This window comes from Cryptotermes secundus, unplaced genomic scaffold, assembly GCF_002891405.2.
Source record: "Cryptotermes secundus unplaced genomic scaffold, Csec_1.0 scaffold383, whole genome shotgun sequence".
Classification (NCBI taxonomy): domain Eukaryota; kingdom Metazoa; phylum Arthropoda; class Insecta; order Blattodea; family Kalotermitidae; genus Cryptotermes; species Cryptotermes secundus.
In genome coordinates this window covers 80,305-99,415 of record NW_019723308.1, presented here as the reverse complement: position 1 = coordinate 99,415, position 19,111 = coordinate 80,305, and the positions used below count along the sequence as shown (strand labels likewise).

Genomic DNA, 19,111 nt, shown 5'->3' with positions numbered 1-19,111 from the left:
TTTGGAATGAAAGGAAGTAATTAACTTGTAGACCACTTCGCAACATTATGTTTCACAGAAGCAGTGCAGTTCATGTGTGGGGAGCTTGTGTATGATTTGTCAGCAGAAGACAGCAGTTATCAGCTCCATTAGCCATTTGTTCTCTGTGTCTGTTAGTGAGCAGTGCAGTATATCATGGTGCAGTATACTTTAGAGCAACATTTCTTTCTTTCTCTATGACAGCTGTGTGAAATACAGGTCTGCTAGAAAGTGTTAGTGAAAATTTTGACATAAATTTCATGATGAAATAATTCCCAGCAGGCAACAATTCACAATTTGGTAAATAAACTTAGAACATTGTGACTCTTAATCGACAAGAAACAAGAACATAAGTGCCTAGTGCTTACTGAGAAGTTAGATGATAGAGGGGCTGGACTTAAACATACATCTAGAAAATCATTGAAATGTCTAGGTCAGGAGTCTGGAGTGCCAAAGTCTAGAGCAAGAACAGCAATATAATTGCTGAAGCCATCCAGTGAAAGTTGGTGTCTGAGAGGATGGCATTTTCAACACCACCTGTGATCTGTGAATTATAACTACTTCATTCTGAATGTTATCAGCCATTGGGGATGCTGATTCATTGGTAAAATTCACATGCGCCTTGTGGCTGGTTATGCACCGGTTACCATGAAGGACAGAGCTGTGAACTCGTCAAGTGAATAAAAATACTCTCTCTACATCTAATTACTTTCAGTGGATAGGTGCTATACTAAAAAAACAGTGGTGCAAAAGATATATTTTTAGTCACGTTCTCTGTGGGTGCCTGTTGCTTTAGTGGTAACCTACCAACTGTGCCATTTTGGGTGACTGCTGTGAATGAAATGATTACTTTTGCACTGTTATTAGCTGGGATCTTTATCAGCTAAATGTCATTTTGATTTGGCACTATGAACTGCTGCTTTCACAGAAAGGTCTAAATATATTTTTTGGCATATTTTGATAAATACTGAGTATTAATCACATTACAGACGAGTCACCTCAAAAGCCATCATGTAAATGGCATGCATTGTATGTGGGTTGCATATGTTTTCATTCTTGTAGGCTGTGTGAGTGTGACTTTGGCTGCCACATTGGCTCAAGGTTATTGGCATCTTGAAGAAAAATGTTTTATGTCTCCTAATAATAAACACAGACCACATGTAGTCTGTGCCTTTACATACTACTTACTGCAGTACAGTATAATGCATTCATTCTGCTCTGGTTCATGCTTTAAGATTTTCTGCAGTATGGAACATCGTTGATAGCAAGGTTATGTACACTCAGTGATTGTATTTCTCAGAACTTTACACGGATTAGTTTTTCTGATGTGTCCAGTGATGAACTTGTATTTTTTGCAACATGTTTTATAGATCATAGTAGGCAGTATTTACTATATTGTGGCTTACTGGCTCAAAACCAGAATTGTGGGGTAACAACAACTGCTCTTTGCTAGTCAGCAGCCTGTAAGCAACAGCAGACGAATGGTGTTTTCTGCACAGTCCATGCCGTGACTGCACATGCAGCAGTGGAATATGTCATGCCATCACTAAACAGCAAATGTGCTGCAGCAGAGCAATGGTGTTTTCTGCGCAGTCTGTCCTGAATTGTTATAAGCAGGGCCAATTAGAAATCAGTCAGATAACTAGTGGGGTTCAGTCATTGTGAGCTCTTGCTGTTAGAAGCTGATAGCTGAGGCTGGGGACAGTTCAGGAACCCAGAGGAAGGGAATATTTGCCATTGGAAGCTACTACCAAGCAGTAGCTAGTGAAGACTGTAACAGACTGAGAAGACCTAATGTATCCCATAGTGATTTTTCAAGTGTGTAGAACAGTGAGAGCATAATCCTTCCTTATAATTACAAGTTGTAAAGAGTTCAGTAAGTAAATCCAGTACCAATCCAAACCCCAGCTACAGTCACTCTGTCACATGACAAATATTCTTTTCAACACAGCACTTTTTCCAGCAGGTAGAGTTTGCTGTCTAAGGGGGCCCATACACGTACGAGTCTGGCTCATGAGTCTGACTCGGCTTGGGTTCCAATGAGCCAAACTCGTCTATGTGTGGGTCACCACACTCATACTTGTGTGGTGAAATTAATCCGAGCCCGACTCCTCGCCGAGCCGGACTCGCGAGCCAGACTCGTACGCGTATGGGCCACCCAGACAGCATGCTTTGGCTCATGTGTGCCATCTTGAGGTCTGGTTTTTAGTTACAGTTACTCTTATCATGTGTGGTGTAAATTTTCCATGTAAACTAAATATATCCACTGGCATGTTATACACTATATGCTATATTCTGTGCTATAATGAGTACCGTGGGGAAGAGTAGAACAAGACAACAGTGCGTGAAGTGCACAGATCATGCTCAGTGGCCACACTTTCACATAAGACATTCAGTATTTGCAACTTTGGCAGAATAACTACAGTGTTAACCAATAGATAAATAATCAACCCATTATAGTATATAATATAGTATATAGCATGTATAATGTGTAATGCACAAGTGGATCCATTCAATTTACATGAAAAATATACACCAAGTACACGATAGAAAAATTGCAACCAAAAACCGGACCTGAAGATCGCAACACGTGTGGAGAAACAGACAGCAAGCTCCGCCTGCTGCAAATAGTGTTGACAGGAGTACAGAAAATATTATAAAATGATGAAAGCACAGTTTACTGACATAGGTACCACCATTTGGTTGGGGTAAACTGTTACAATCTTGTCCTGTTTTGAGGGTGACAGTGAATCACGCAGTAGAGATGAAGGTGAAAAGTTTTCATGCAAAATAGGCATTCTTTCTGATAATGAATGACAAGGTGCCCTTTACAAGACTGACATGAAAGTGAGTGATGGGCCATTTCTCGAAACCACAGGACTGAATACAGTTACTGATAACCCTGACAGTGTTACTGAAATGGTCACTGCTGCAGTTGGTGATGAACCCATACAACTTTCTACAGACTTTTCCAGTCTCCACCATAGTCAGGATCCTTACCACAGAAAGTTTCACCTGAAACAGAGAAGTGGTCCAACTTCACTGGTTCAGAAATGAAACAGTTTTTGGACCTGATAATTTTTAGGGGGCAGATAAAAACTGACAATATCAAAGACGACTGCTCAACTAGCTCCCCCATATGTGCACCAGTTCTGTCCCAGACCATGAGTAGAAACCATTTTCTGGCCATCAGTCAAGCCTGGCACCTAAGTGAAAACAGCCAGCACACACAAGGCTCAGGCAGATTTTTAAAAATTCACTCTCTGTATGAATGTGACCTCTGTATAACTATGCCCTTCACAAGTTCAGATCAGTATTATAACCCACTCAGAGAACTCACTGCATGAAGGCATGATCCCATGCAGAGGCCGTCAGAACATACTGTGACTCGTTACCTTGCGTCCATCACCGCGACAACCACTACAATCGCAACAGACACTTCCACGACAATGAATACGTGGAAATTGTGGAGTTCCCGCAGCGACAAATCGTAGCAACGAATTGTTGTTGAGTAACAACGGATGAGACGAAACACGTTACCGGTGCAATCTATAAAGAGCATTCCAAAAGCAACAGATTGCTGAACAGCGGTAACGGAACTGTGAGAAATGGTGTCCGGTATCCAGTCCGCATAACCCCTATATAAGCAGAGCTTATGACACGTACAGAACATTAGAGTACTGGGCCAGAAGTCAAGTGATACTGCAAGCGGTAATAATTATAAGGTGTGTAAAAGTGAGTGTCCAATAAAGATTCGCTAAATCCGAGACCCACGTGAAGTTATTTTTCACGTGACATACCCAGCATGTGACAATACAATCCCAGGAAAATTACCACATGGACTTTTGATGAGAATGGTGTGGGAAGCTAAATTTGAATATACTGTGACATGTTGCGCATTAATAACGTGGGAGCTATACAAGTCTCCCTGAATTACACACTCCAAATATAACTGTACTACAGCACTCACAAAGTCTCGAAAGCACACAATAAGTCTTCCACTCGCTGACTTCTTAGTTATTGCACACTGTCACATAAAATCTTGTAACCACACATTCGGGTCTTCTTATCGCGATTGCTGCTATATTTCAACTCGCCTCGCAGGCAGTGCAGCTCTCATATATAGTGGCTATGTTTGCCTGTTACGTAGCAATGCTGTTGGAAGTTGGTTACGGGTACGTAGCAATTGCGGCGTTGCATGTTACGTCACCGTGGGGGGGGAGGGAGCGCTGACTCATCTGCCATGTCACTGTTGCCTGAGTTGACACGTTGCTGCTGGGTAGGGAGGGGTTCTCCGTTGCGCAACATGTCACAATACATACAATATGAAAATTTACAGGTTGTCTCATTACTACATGCCATATTTTACAAAATGGTTTCTAGCTATTAAAATAAATAAAGAAGTCTGTATGAATATTTCCCATTGTTCTTTAACTCTATTATATTTGTGCATTTATTATTTTCTTACGTATGCCAAATCATCATTTGTGCTCAACCATTTACTGCATCCAAATTCTCTTCGCTTTTTTTGATGCCAAACATTTTAGGAGTATGTGTTCAGCATTCCATTCCCCCAAATGCAGGAGACACCTTCCCTTTCATACATCATCTTCTGATACTTCTTCATCCTCAGATCTATGCTTTCAGCCATGCTATTCACCATTCTCTCATTTCTTGTGAAATATTTTTTTTCTTCCACAATAAAATACTAAAAATGTGTTTTTGCATTTATCTTAAAAGGAATTCTGTATTTCTATAGAATTACATATTTCTGTAATTATTTTACATGTCCTGTATATGTTAATCTTTGATGCTGCAATATATTGTCATGTGCGACAAATAACTTCACGCCGTTTTGGATCTAGCGAATTTATTGAACACTCACTCTCACAATCACACAATTTACAATCTCACAATTACTGCCATCGGAAGTATCACAAATACTCCTGTAGTCACTGCCATGCACTCGATACAACCCCACTCGGCGACTGCTACAATTCAACTGACTGGTTAATCATTACTCCCTCGTAACTGGCTCAATCCTCACTACCGAATAGTGTTCGCTGCTCCTTATTTAGCCTTGGCACGGACAACACAGAAAACAGTTAACGTGATAGGTACTGCTGTTGTGTGACGCTGTGTTTACAGGTTGCCTAGCAACATTATTGAGAGTTGTTTACTGCTGTGTAGTAACTGTGGTATCCCTTGTTACGTCACCGCGGCAATGGTTGCCTGACGCAGTTGCTCTTCAGTTATGTCAGCGTGGGGGAGGGGGTCTTTATAACGAGCGTTGCGTACTGATGGAAGGAGTGGGGGTATGTGACGTCACTTGCGAGACCTCAGAGTTCACGTGACCCCTACTTCCCGTTGCACCATCCGCGTCACAATATGCAGCAGCCAGTTTTTCTACTTTCTGCTTTCACCTCTTTGCTCAGCAACTGACATTATTGTACACACCACCTTCCTCCTTGACCTGTCTCTTCCCAAACCCAATTTGGCCTTACTGTTTGTTGCAAATCTGGGCTAAATTTTATTATGAAGTTTCCTTTGAATTTTATCACTTTCTTGACATCCTCCAGGTAAGCCCCACACCATGCATCATTCCAGATTCACTGAACATCTGATTTATGTTTTCCAGAGTCTTCACATTGTCTTTGGTGGTATTTTTCTTGTCTTTTATCTATTCCATCCTGTTTCCCAGTGTTACTCCTGAACAGAGTGTATGTGTTATGACACACTAGACACTGTCACGTCAGCTCACCTGACATGACATGTTTGTTTATACTGCAAGGGAGTGCTGCTGTGAGCATGGAGCTGTCTCTTTCTAAACCTATGCTTTGCATTGACAAGATAAAGAAATTCCTCTTAGTCCTGAATGGAAAGGTTCATCACTATCTTCTCCCATTTCTCAGTCTTGTCACCCAGTAAAATGCACGTGACATCCTCTCAGTCTGCATCTCTAAGCTATACTTTAATATTCTTCTATGCAGGCCTGCACTGTAAGTGTATTCAGGAGGCATCTGGTGTGAATGCCAGTTACCTTGACTGAAGTTTTTCAGACATTTCAGGCAGAACCTGGGTAGTATCTTGAAATTGCTTCCTTTTCCACTTACCATACATAATCGTACTCTCATACCTTTTGATACTAAATAACCTATTTAGGATATTTATAGCTCCTGTGCTGTGTTTGCCTTCTTTTCTAAGTGTAATTTTGTGTGATTCTGAGAGGACGTGCCAGATTCATTTGTCTTAGAATAGGGTCCAGTGGTCAGCTGTTGGGTTCTGTCAAGGCCAGGGTAATTTTATGAACATTCAAATGACAAGGGCTTCTCAAGAAGGATCCTGCCCTATGGCGATATTGACTGGATTTAACTGGCTCACAATAGGGTCCAGAGGCAGTCCATTGTGAACAGGATAAAAAGGCAGGCAATTTCTTGGCTGACCAAGTGATTGTCAGCCCCTAAAGAAGGACTCTACTCCAAGTTTCCATGTATTCAAATTATGTTATATATTTTCTTTTTAGTTCTTTGTTGCATCTGTGTGTGGATTGACAGCTTCAGTCGTGGCTATTGCATACTGGATTGGACTTCCCTACTGGTGGAACAAGAGTCCATGGGTGACAGTACTGCTGATAATTGTTGGTCACTGGCTTTTAGTCAACATCTGTTTTCATTATTATATGGCAGCTAACACTCTTCCGGGGTACCCACCAGAGGTAATATGTTTTGAAAACAATAGAATTACTGTTTACATACAAATTCCCCTTTCATTTCTCATTTTCAGATGGAATTTGTTATTCATATAGTACCTTGCTCTGACCAGCAGCAACAGTGATTTGGTTTTGGTATGCAGACTCATGAAGGTACAGTACATTGTCTTTCCTCTGCCATTCACATCACAGATTAAACAAATTAATTGTCTCTTTTTATCTGGAGTGACCTTAATTACATTACTTCAGAGAACTGTAGTGGCTTCACTGATGCAGAAAGTAATCCATCACCACAACCGCTATAGTTTACTGGTTGGTATAGCAATGGGCTGTGGTTCAGTGGCTGAGGAATCAGGATTCGATTCCTGGCAAGGGCAAGAGATTTTTCTCTTCTCCAGTGTCCACATTGGCTCTGGGGCCCATTCAGCTTCCTGTCCCCTGGGTACTGTGGTCTCTTCCCTGGGGTTAAAGCAGTCAGGGCATGAAGCTGACTGCTGTCCTCCATCTAGTGCTGAGGTTAAAGATGGATACATGGATCTAGACCTCCAGTCCCACATACATCTCTATGTTTTTGTACTTAACAAAGTAAGCACACAAGCAACTTTACCTTCTTTATACTACAGATTACATGTGCAAGTTGTAGAGTGCACAGAACATAACATATGGAATGGTTCTCCAGGAACAGGTTTGGTTAATATGCTCATGAAAAAATAATTTGTATTTCTCAGTGATGAGAACACAAAATATTTCAGTAGTAGTTCATATATTACAGTCTCAGAATAAGACATGCACTCTGTTTTTGGCAAGTAACAACATTTAAAAATATACATATATGAGTGTGTATTATGTATATTGTTCAGTGGTATTGAGTTATTGGCTGTGTTACTTGCATGTAACATATTGTGACATGTCAAACCGTTGCTGGGCAACGGGATGTGGAACGAGTTACCACAAAGACAACTCTTGATAGACGGTCATTTGCCAAGTTGTGCAACAGTGGAACAAGATTATGCAACAGTAAGGAGAGTGGTGTTTCTCTATGCCCTGCCTAGACGAGCCGAAGTGTGCTGGTTGCTATGCAGCATTGCCCAGCAGTGCCTCTGTAAACACGGCAATTATGCAACAGTGAAGCAAGGTGTGTTTTCTGACTGAGGGTTTATATGGCTTGCATTAATCACTGCCTTCGGCTGTTCTATTTTCCAAAGCCTTGGAAGGAAACAAAGGTTATAACATTACCGAAACCCGGTAAGGACTCAAAATTTCCTCAGACTTTACGGCTGATTAGCCTCTTGTCTACAACAGGCCAGCAATTTGAAAAAGTTATTCTGAAAATAGTCTAAAGGCACATTGAAGAAAGAGGCCTGATTAATGCAAGCCAGTTTGGTTTCCACGCCCGTCATAGCACGACACTTCAATGTATGAGGCTTACGGACCACGTAACCTTAAATTTCAACAATAACATGTCTACAGCTGCTGTATTCTTGGATATTGAAAAAGCCTTTGATAAAACATGGCACACTGGCTTGCTATATAAATTATCTACATTACAATTTTTGATAAGTTTAATCAAGCTTATTAGCTCTTTCCTTTCTCAGAGAAAATTCAGAGTTTCAGTCGAAGGTGAAATGTCTACACCAAGGGATATACAAGCAGGAGTGCCACAAGGTTCTGTTCTCTCCCCCACACTGTACAGTCTATATATAAACGATATGCCCCAAACACCTGGTGTCTATCTAGGTCTCTTTGCTGACGACACCTCTATATATGTGATAGACCGCAAAGAGGATTATGTCCTCAGAAAGCTGCGGCGAGGTCTCAAGTGTTATTGAGACATGGTGTGATTGCTCGAACATAAAAATCATTGAAGATAAAACTCAAGAAATCTACTTCTCTCATAGACTTAGGCCCCCTCAGACTCATCTTACATTGAATGGGCAGAATATCCCCTTCGTCAATCATGTAAAATACCTGGGTGTAGTCTTTGAAAAAAGTATTATGTGGAGACTTCACATAGAAATGATTGAAGCCAAGGCCTTCAGAACATTTATTAGAATCTACTCCCTATTCAAAAGTGAGTGTTTAAACGCAAACATTAAACTATCCCTCTATATGCACTGATCAGATCGGTAATGACTTACGCTTGTCCTGCCTGGGAATTAGCGGCAGACACCTACCTCCTAAAATTGCAGCACATGCAAAACAAGGTTTTGCGCACCATGGGAAATTTTCCAAGGTGCAATCCAGTCCGCAACTTGCCCACGTATTTCAACTTTCCATATGTATAGAATTATATAACAAAATTGTGTAGATGACAAGCAGAAGTCATACAAAATCATGATAATGAGCATGTTCGCAGTATAGGACAAGGTGAAGCCAGACACAGAAAATATAAGAGGCTTAAACTCGCCGGTGGTCAAGCTTATGACCATTCAAATGACTAAGTTTTCGTTGTAGCATAAGATCTGTAAGTTAGGAATGATCTGCTCTGTAAAGCCTGTACTGACAGAGGACTTGTGTGTAAAGCAAAAGGAAGAGTTTTTGATAACATATATGTGCAAAATATACACTCAACGAAAGGTCAAGTGTATTCATAATAGACAGACCCATCTTCTCGTCAGAGAGGATGTTACATAAGGACTATTACTGCAGGAGTTCAGTTGAAAATAAAAACTCTGGTCGTGGGTCTCAAGGGGCCTGACACCAAGACGAACTAATTGGTGGTAAACCGCCAGTCATAAAGTAACTCCGACTCTTGACTCTGACTCTGACTAAGGAGTCAGTTGAAATGTGGCAACTGCCGAAGCCAGTTAGTATTCAGAGTATTTGGCGGAGTTGAAGTCTAGCAGTTGCCGAGTTCAGTTGTAGCGAGTGAATTGTGAACATGAAGAAGTTATAAGTTCAGTTGAAATACAGCAGCAGTCACGGGAAGAAGAATGAAAAGCGTGGTTAGAAGATATTATGTGTGCAATAACTGAGAAGTCAGCCAGTGAAGACTTATTGTGTGACTTCAAGACTTTATGTGTGCTGTAGTACAGTTATATTGGAGGTGTGTAATTCAGAGAGACTTTTATAGCTCCTGTGTTATAAATACGTGAAGACTACTGAAGATAGACTGTGAAGAGATTAGTGTGTAGGGTTTGTAAAGTGTGTAAACCCGCAAGAGTGTCATAAGTAATTGTAGTTACAACTTGTAGGTTGTTATTAAAACCAATTAACAATCCAAACATTGTCTTCAGTAGACAAACACGTCACAATATGTTTACTCTTTTTGTTGCTTGTATGTAATATGGCATTGACTGTGTTACATACATCTAACATATTGTCATGTATTAGTGATTAGACATGGGGTTTGGATTCATAATTAGATTTATTAGATACTTAAGACTCAGCTACAAATGATTATAAAAATCTCACTAATTTACACACTCTATAAATCATTGCAACTACNGGGAGAGAAGAGAGCGATATATATATATATATATATATGCATATGCATGCATGGCCCCTAAACAACTCATAGACTGCTGCTGGTTTGCATTATGTAGCCTTGGCACAGACTGCATACAAAACATTGCTTCCAACAGTTCTTCTATTGTTGCATGTGCATTCATTGGTACGGAAACATGTTTACAGTGCCATTGCCTAGAAATGATTGCGTATAAAACACCACATCCTCTATTGTTGCATCAGTTTCTGTTGCTGTGGAAATGTGTTTACTCTGCCGCTGCCTAGCAATGACTGCCTCTACTCATTCCAGCTTTCAGCTGTCATGTCACAGTATGTTTATTGACATTGTTAGTTGCATCTAACATGCTTATTCACTGTGTTACATACGCATAACATATGTTACTGTGTTATTTGCATGTAACATGTTTATTGATTTGTGTTACTTGCATGTAACATGCTTATTTTTTGTGTTACTTTCATGTAATATGTTGTGTTACTTCCACATAACAGATGCTTATTGATTATGTTAACTTTCATTACTTACATGTAACATGTTTATTGATTTTGTTACTTGCATGTAATGTGTTAATTTTTTATGTTACTTTCATGTACCATATATACATATATATGTTGTGTTACTTCCATGTAACAGATGCATACTGATTATGTTACTTTCATTACTTGCATATGATACATTTATTGATTTTGTTACTTGCATGTAACATGGTTATTGTTTGTCTTTCTCAAAGAGCTGAATGTGGTTGCCCCAACTGTGAGAAGAAAATGCAAGTGGTATGTGAACATGCATCAAGGGATAAGCAGACTGGGAAGGAGACCATTAGCTAATGTTGCTGTGTAGTGTCTCTGTTACTGTTTATTTTGTGTCACTAACTGCAACCTCAAATAACTGACTGAAATGTGTATGAGAACCCTTTTTGTTTCTGTTCTGATAAGACATTCAGAAATCTATTTCGTGCTCTCATTTGCAGTGCTGAATTGAAATAGTGAAATATGCAACTGAAAGTGGGCTTTTCTGTACAATACTTATATGAAAAATTATCATGTAGATTGTGTAAAGAAAGGTTTCACCCTAATATCCTGTATTGGAGTTCCAGCTTAATCAATGATTTCTGAATTGGTGAAGAAAATGCATTCTTCTGGGTCCTTCTTAGACGAGAAGTGCACTAGACAGAATGCTGTGCTCTCAGAGGAAAAGTGTGACAGATTTGGAGCCAGGTTGGTACATTCTCCTTAAAAATCTCGACATGATTAACTGAACAGGCACAGGTTTCAGTGACAGCAGTGTGGAGAGCAACTAAAATTACATCTTCTGCCTGCTGCATCAAATTAGACAGGTTCAAGCAATCATAGAATTAGATTGCAAGAGAAGAACACAGTCTTGACTAGTTTTTTAGTTTTTATGGGTATTATATGACAGGGCTCTTGGTCCAAAACTTTCATTTCTTACTGACAGAGTTTTGTTCTGTCTATATCAGTGCTGAGAACAGTAGATACTGGAGTAGTGTTACTCAGAGGCATAATGTAAGTGCCACTTCATGATCTGAGGAATGATGTATAATGTGCCATTAATACTGCTCACATATAGCACAACTTATGCCTTTTTAGAGCATTATGGAGAAACAAGAGACATGATTGTTTTATGCAGGATGGTGCTACAGTACACACTGCTAATTATTCCATTGATGTTTTAAATGAGGTGTTGATGACAGGTAAGTCACATATTGTGGCCTGCAAGGTCACTGGATTTAAGCCCCTGTGACTTTTATCTGTGGGAAACTTAAAAAACAAAGTATAGTCAAATAATCTTTAGATACTGGATGAACTTAAGCACAGAATTAATGGAACACTTGCATTCATCGAGGTCAGAAAACTCAGAATAGTATTAATCTTTACAAGAGCTGAAGGGAGAAATTTTGGGTATCTGCTTTGATAGTAAGTTCTTGTAAACAATATGCTTTAAGAAATGCATGTCCCTGTTTATGATGTCTGGCATATTAGCCAGTAAACTGGACTCCATTGTCAGCTATGTTCCAGCTAATGGGTCAGTGGTAAGAGATTAAGACATTTTGAGCCTTCAAGAAAGACACTGCATCAGTTGTGTATAATGTATTGTTGTGTTACTTGTAACGGTGATGCTTTTTTAAGCTCAGGGAGAACTGGAACTTCTACCCCTGATAGAAGTGATCTGCTGGTACCAGTAAGTAATGGTTTAAGTCTGAAAATCTGCAGTGGTCACTCAAACGTTACTCATCAGATGGGCCACTTTATCATCTCTGATTGGGTTGTCATTTTCAGTGTCCTGTAGTTCAGTGGTTCCCAACCTGTGGTCTGCGGACCCCTGGGGGTCCACGGGATAGTTTATTTTCATTAAACTTTATCTTATCATGTTCCTTACACCTGGGATATTTGCAAGGTATATCTCTGGCTCTTGAGGCCCATGGTTCAAGTAAAATTTAATGGGACTGTTGGTACCGTTACTTCTTCCCTTTGTAAAGCAGAGGTGAATAACCAAAGATTTGTGTAGCTTTTTCCAAGGACATTTTCTTTTGGTCGACCTGTTGCATCTCACACCCGTGTTTCAGGGTTTCCTTCTTACCTGCTGTCTGACCATTCTCCCCCTCCTCCCCGACAAATCCATCCCTCTTTGGTTGGGAATGAAGCTGGGATCATTGACCACGTTTCTTATTCATTTCAGTGGCAGAGTGAACAACCTGTGTGTCTTTAGTTTTTGTGCAGTGGATTTTTATAATATTATACAAGTGTGTTTTTCTCGGTTTAATATTCAGTTTCTCTGCTCTTGTTCAAATAATGTTCACAACGAAACTTCTGATTGTCAGTTTGTTCACGATCTTTGTTCACGATCTTATTTAGACATGGATCAGTGATTAAAGTGTGGATCGTCGATTAGGTGAGTGTTAAATTCATAATATTAAGCCTAATTGATATGTTTGTGACCTTCTGAATAAGCACCATTTATAACAGTATTTTATTCTCATAAATGACACATTTAGTGTTGTAAAATTGTAAGTTACTGCTTCACTTTCATGATATGTAAAATATAAAAAATTTCCATTTTGGGTTTTATGGGGGCCGTGGTCAATTAACATTCGGTACAGGGGGTCCGCAGCATCAAAAAGGTTGGGAAACACTGCTGTAGTTCATCTGGGTGTCTATATAGATATATAGCTGGTTACACAGATCAATTACCCTACCCTGAAATATTGTAACAGTTTATCAGGTTTGGAGCAGTTATTTGCAGTCCATCATGGTGTTGGCATCAGTTTGTTCTTGTTTACTACTATTTCCTATACACCACTGCACTGATCTCTTCTCGCACTCTTTTATATACGTAATCTTGCTAGAATGGCCCAACTGCATCACGAGTACACTAGGTACTTCACATTGATAGAAAGGCCTGGGGGAGAGTGGAGGTCTGGAAACTTCAGTGGTGATGTGCTTCCCACCCCTCACTTACTCAAAAAGAGTTGACCATTAGAAATGGAACAACAAGCAGACACATGTGAGGAGTATGCTGACAATGGAATGTATAACATAACAATAGGAAAAACAGAATTACAGCCAGAACAAATGTGTTGTCAAAAATGATGCAGAAAAGAGGTTCTGCTAACGTAGCACTATTGCTGCAGTTATCAGACTCTTAGCAGAAATGGTCACGAGTATGCACAGAATATCATGTCCAGCATGTTGGATAAATCATATTGCACAATTATGTAAAATGAACAGACTCAGAATCCCATACACATGAATACAGTTAGCAAGGTTACATTAATTGGCAAATAAATTAACCTAAACTAACTAACATCAAGAAGCTGAGCCCTGTTTGAGAAGTCACCAGTTGTGCAGCTACTCAAGAACTTTCCAACATTTTATGGAACCTGGAGGTTCATTACCATGTTCACAAGAGCCTCCAGTGGACTCTTTCCTGAGCTAGTCCAGTCCAGTCCATACCACACCATCCTGTCTCTCTAAGATCCACTTTTTTCCAGAGAATCCTTCAAAGTTCAAGGCCTTCATGACATTTTTTAACAAGCTTATATTTTACAGTGAGGAGTTGTTAGCCCCACGTCCAACTCCCAAGCTGGAGGACCAACCATGTCAGCTGTTCATGACTGCTTATTCAGTATATTTGCAGCTACCCTCCATATTTGGAGGCAGTCTCCTCCATAGGTATCCTGACGCTGCACCATTTCTTGGTGATGGGACCCAGCTAACATGGCAAATTAAACTAATCAGAAAATTTAAATGTTTGTGAATATATTCAGCATGCCAACATAGTTGCAAGAGAAACAAAAACAACGTTGGTACCTGGTTGCATATGGTTGCAGCACATTCTTAGTTCCAAGCAATGACTAATGACAAGAGTACTCTTATCTCTGACATTTCAACCAGCATAAATCCAAACTGAAATTTTAGTATCTACACTGGATGGTATGACAGTCATACACTTGTGGTGTGCATCAGAGGCAGAGAGAGTGATGGAGTGGAGAAAAAGACATGGGATGGGATGGTGGAGAAGAAGCATGGGAAACAGATGTGTTATGTATGGATTGGGGTGGGGGGGTTGGATAAGTCATGGAATATAGGAGTAAGGTACAGCCAGCCATACATCAAACCAGATGAGTTGACAGCAATAGGCAAAAAGGGCTGATACTTTGTAATTGCTTGTTGCTTCATGCTTGATTTCAGCCAATGTCACAGTCATGGCAAGGCACTCTTATAAGCTGGTAAGTATGGAAACCAGCAGGTATAAAACATTGTCCAGTAGTAACATCTGTACTAATATATGAGGTTGTTATGGCTGAGACTATTAACTTCATGACCCCTGAGTTGTACCATTATGTTATCTGGTAGATGGTTACAAACATTTTAGAGAAATATAGTGCCTCTGTATTTTACCCTGAACTTGGAAGCAGTATGGTTTAGTTTATTCACCATGGTTGCTCGTGTCCACACACAAAGTGTTCTATTTATGTATATGTAGTTTTCTGTGCATTGAATTCTGTAATATAGCATGTAAGCTCTAGAGTTAATAGTATGCATAAAAAGAAGAACTCCATGATTTTAGTCCGCAAGCAAACTATACCGACCGACTGACTGCCGCTTGTCGGTGAAGTTAGTGTCAACTTTGCAGATAGAGGGTGTCGTGTGGTCAGCGCAACGAATCCCCACGGCCGTTAATTTTGGTTTTCTAGACCGGAATAGCATCCATACCCATGCATAAAAAGAAAATGAAAAGATTTTATATAAACTTTTCTGCAATATCCTTGTTTGTTTCAGGGTGCCCTCATTCCTGAAGCTGCCAGCATATGTAAAAAATGTATAGCACCAAAGCCACCACGAACACATCATTGCTCCGTGTGCAACAAATGTGTTCTCAAGATGGACCACCACTGCCGTATCCTTTGCACCCAAGCCACGGGTGTACCATGACACCTGTCTCTGGTTGGAGAAGTATGGTTTATGGTAGCTTGTAATCAGCACACAGAACTTTGAGGTTTTCATGGGAGATTTTACATTAAAAGATTTGTCTTCTTAATAATATCAATGTCAGTGGGTGAACATTTCCTTGGCAGCAGGTGCACAACAGTAGAGGAACTGTTGGGCATGGTGGTCTCTATTTAGTCTGCAACCAACAACCACCAGTAGGTGAGTAGTTTCATGAATCCCAGAGTCATGACACAAGTATGATCATGAGTCCTGCAGGACCCAATACCAAGAATGACTGTGCTGGCAAGCGTCAGCAGCAGTTACTTCTCTGCACTGCACTGCACCGCACCGCACCAGCAGCACCCAGAGCCAGAAACCTAGCAAGATATCTGAGAAGAGATCACCAGTAAGGAACTAGCCAAGAGTGATATAATAAACTGTGAAAAATTGTAAATACTTGTAGACCATGTAATTATTTGTAAATAAGAGTAGCTAGTATCCAGTCAGTTTAATTATTAACCCGTTGGCGTAGTTTGACGTGTATGTTTCGTCAGGTATTTAAATCGTCTGGGGGGGTTCGACGTGTATGTTTCGTCCAGCTGCACACCTATGTTATAACGCCCATAATAATTGATGGTTTTGCTGTAGATTGTTAGATTTTTCGCTGGCCTGTTGTCACAAGTACTATATATAATGAGGCATTTGTTTAGGTGCGCCAAGTCATCGTTACATATGCCTGTCTTGCAGCAAAGTTCCTGTTGCTCTTGGGAGAGGTTTAGTCGTTCAATCTGTTATGAATGGCGTGTTTTCTTTCCAATGAAATTATAAACAGCAGAGATGTGATATGTGCTGTGTTTATTGCCCTGAGCTGGCCACACTAACACACTCAATTGGAATTCTTAGAACAGGGATGTCCAAAAATTTATTCTTGCATGATCAATTGATTTCGCACAGTATATAGCACCCAGTTCTTAGAAAAACGTCACGAATTAAGGCAGAACACTGTGGTCACCCCCTGAGACGATACGGATGTGTGTGGGGGAGGGAAAAGAACTCATTCCTTCATGTATTATCGCTCCAGTTGACGCCATTTTATCGTACTGACCTTGGTGGTCGTTTCGAGGGATGACCATAAATATTTTTTTTGAGCCAGCTAAGCTCTGCTTTCGTTCACTATATACCAGCCAGTTCTTAGAATAACTTCATGAATTCTGTGGTCACCCCTACGACATCTGGGGCAGCCAAAATGGTTGGAATCTGAAACGCAGAAGCCCCAACCCCTTGTTATGATAACTCGTAACGTTGAATTTACTACAGCTGACCTGGCAACTAAACGGGTCACGGAAAGACATTTCCTTGAACTATACCCCTCACGGGGAAGAAGAAGGCCGCACAGATGTGTGGTTAAAAAAAAGGGCAAAAGAAAAGACAATATTGGAGCGGTGAATGTGGGGCACCGTTGGGATATACGAATTCTTCAAGGCCTTCCTTACACTGCTCAGATTCTACTAAACCAACTGCTTGTATTGCCGAGATACAGGGCGCTCATATTATAAGGTAAGGTTATAAAAACCATCTTTTAAGATCATTTTAGTGAAAGTTTCATCCTTCAAGGCGTACCATTCACTGCTCAAATACTAAACAAGCTGCTTCCATTGCCGAGATACAGGGCGCCCATATTATAAGGTAAGGTTATAAAACCACCTTTTAAGATCATTTTAGTGAAAGTTTCATGTTCCTATCTCATAGAATTTAAGAACAAAGATGAATAAATCATTTTCGAGCAAAATTTAAATGGCCGGCTGAATATATTACCGCCAGAGACGCGGCCGCGGAATTTAAATGACTGCGCCAAAGGATTAATGTCAGTCCTGTGTCTGGTCACTAACCCATGACAACTGGTTTCAGAAGTGGGATTGAATTGTTGGCCACAGCTGATTCTGGACCTGTCCATGGGCAGTTTGAAACATATACTAATCAAAATGAAAGCCAACATGAAGGCCAGTCAACGAAAGATGGAAGTGAGCCAGGAAGAGATGGTCACCACAAGGGCTGGCCAAGAAGAAGCTGGAGAAATGCCATCCACTTCGCCTGTCAGAAAACAAGCGGGGGACCTCAACACTGAAATTCAGGAGATTTAACTGCATGCATAAGCCATGAGGGTATCTCTCAGTAAACAGACCGAGAGCCTCCATGAGAAGATGCAAGTAACATGACCAGACATATAAATGATGAAGATGCTGATGGGAGTTAGGAATATGACTTGCATAGGTCAAGGCCTGAGCAAGGTGTGGATGTTATGGGCAGAGTGAAAGCAGTGCAGATAGGGTGAAGCCAACAGTTCAGTGGGCCCATGTCCTTGACTGTTCCAACGCCAGTTTGAGGCCATAATAACCAACCTTCTTACTAGTATCAAATAATCTGCTTGCTGTCTGTTTCATGCCAATATTTCACATTCTTGGCACATTCTTCAACCCTGAAGATGGAGAAAATCTGTTCCCATGGAGAAGGTTGGCTTTCATCAGGCTACACAGCTTTATATCCTAGGAGATAAGACATATTCATAATCATAATTTTAGGCATTCTTTTGAAAGTAAAAAAGAATGTGGGGAGAGGGGGTTAGGATGCCCAGTGTGGAAGTCATGTCTCTCCATTTGTCAGCCTATGGCCTGATATTAGCCAATAAACTGATGGACAGACGTTTTAAAAATTCAGCATCGGTGAGTAACATTTTCAGGCAGTTCTAGCTTTTCAACCATATTGAACCATAACAAAGCCTACTTTACTTTAAGTTATAAATGAACATGCATTATACATCATAAACCACTTTTAATATTTTGGTGAAATTTTATATACACAGTATGTCCAGGATCCGTTAGGACTCATTTTTTTAAATTTCTCCCTGCAATGCTATCTGTTGGCGAGTTGTGGCATTAAGATTCTTGAAGTTTCAGCTGTGGCTGTCTGTAATTTCAAAGCACAAGCATCGCTGCATCATGTGTTCTGACCTTGAATGTAACAGTACTGTTCTGATGCTCATCACAAAATGGCGGTTGAACATAGAGCCAACATCACATTTTGTTTGAAGTTAGGCAAAACAGCCGGAGAAGCATACGAAATGATGAACAGTGTGTATGGTAGTGATTGTTTGAGTCGCTCGAACATTTTTCGATGATACGCTGTATTTCATGATGGCAGGGAGGACATTGAAGATGCTCCACGTGCATCAAAGCCAAGAACAAGTCGCAGTAAAGAAAATGTGAAAAAAGTGACCGAATTCCTTGCATCAGACAGATATGTTTCTGCAAGACTCATCAAGGAGCTTTTAGGAATACACAAAGGTACTGTGCATCAAGTTTTGACAGAGGATTTGGCCAAACGGATATTCTGTGCACGGTTTGTACCACGCGCTGTCAGGCGATGAAAAACATGCCAGAGTGAAACACTGCAAAAACATGTTACGGTCAG

The 19,111-nt window shown here is 40.4% G+C and overlaps 1 protein-coding gene across 6 annotated transcripts in view; it reads left to right on the top strand.

Annotated features, from left to right (window-relative positions):
* Positions 1–19,111, top strand: part of LOC111861769 (palmitoyltransferase ZDHHC16) — a 40,315-nt gene that overhangs the window by 2,413 nt on the left and 18,791 nt on the right. For all 6 annotated transcript variants that reach the window (XM_033750448.1, XM_033750450.1, XM_033750449.1 and 3 more), the window contains exons 4-5: positions 6,542–6,733; positions 15,494–15,611. In XM_033750448.1, coding sequence (XP_033606339.1) covers positions 6,542–6,733; positions 15,494–15,611 — 310 coding nt within the window. The remainder of the gene's footprint in view (positions 1–6,541; positions 6,734–15,493; positions 15,612–19,111) is intronic.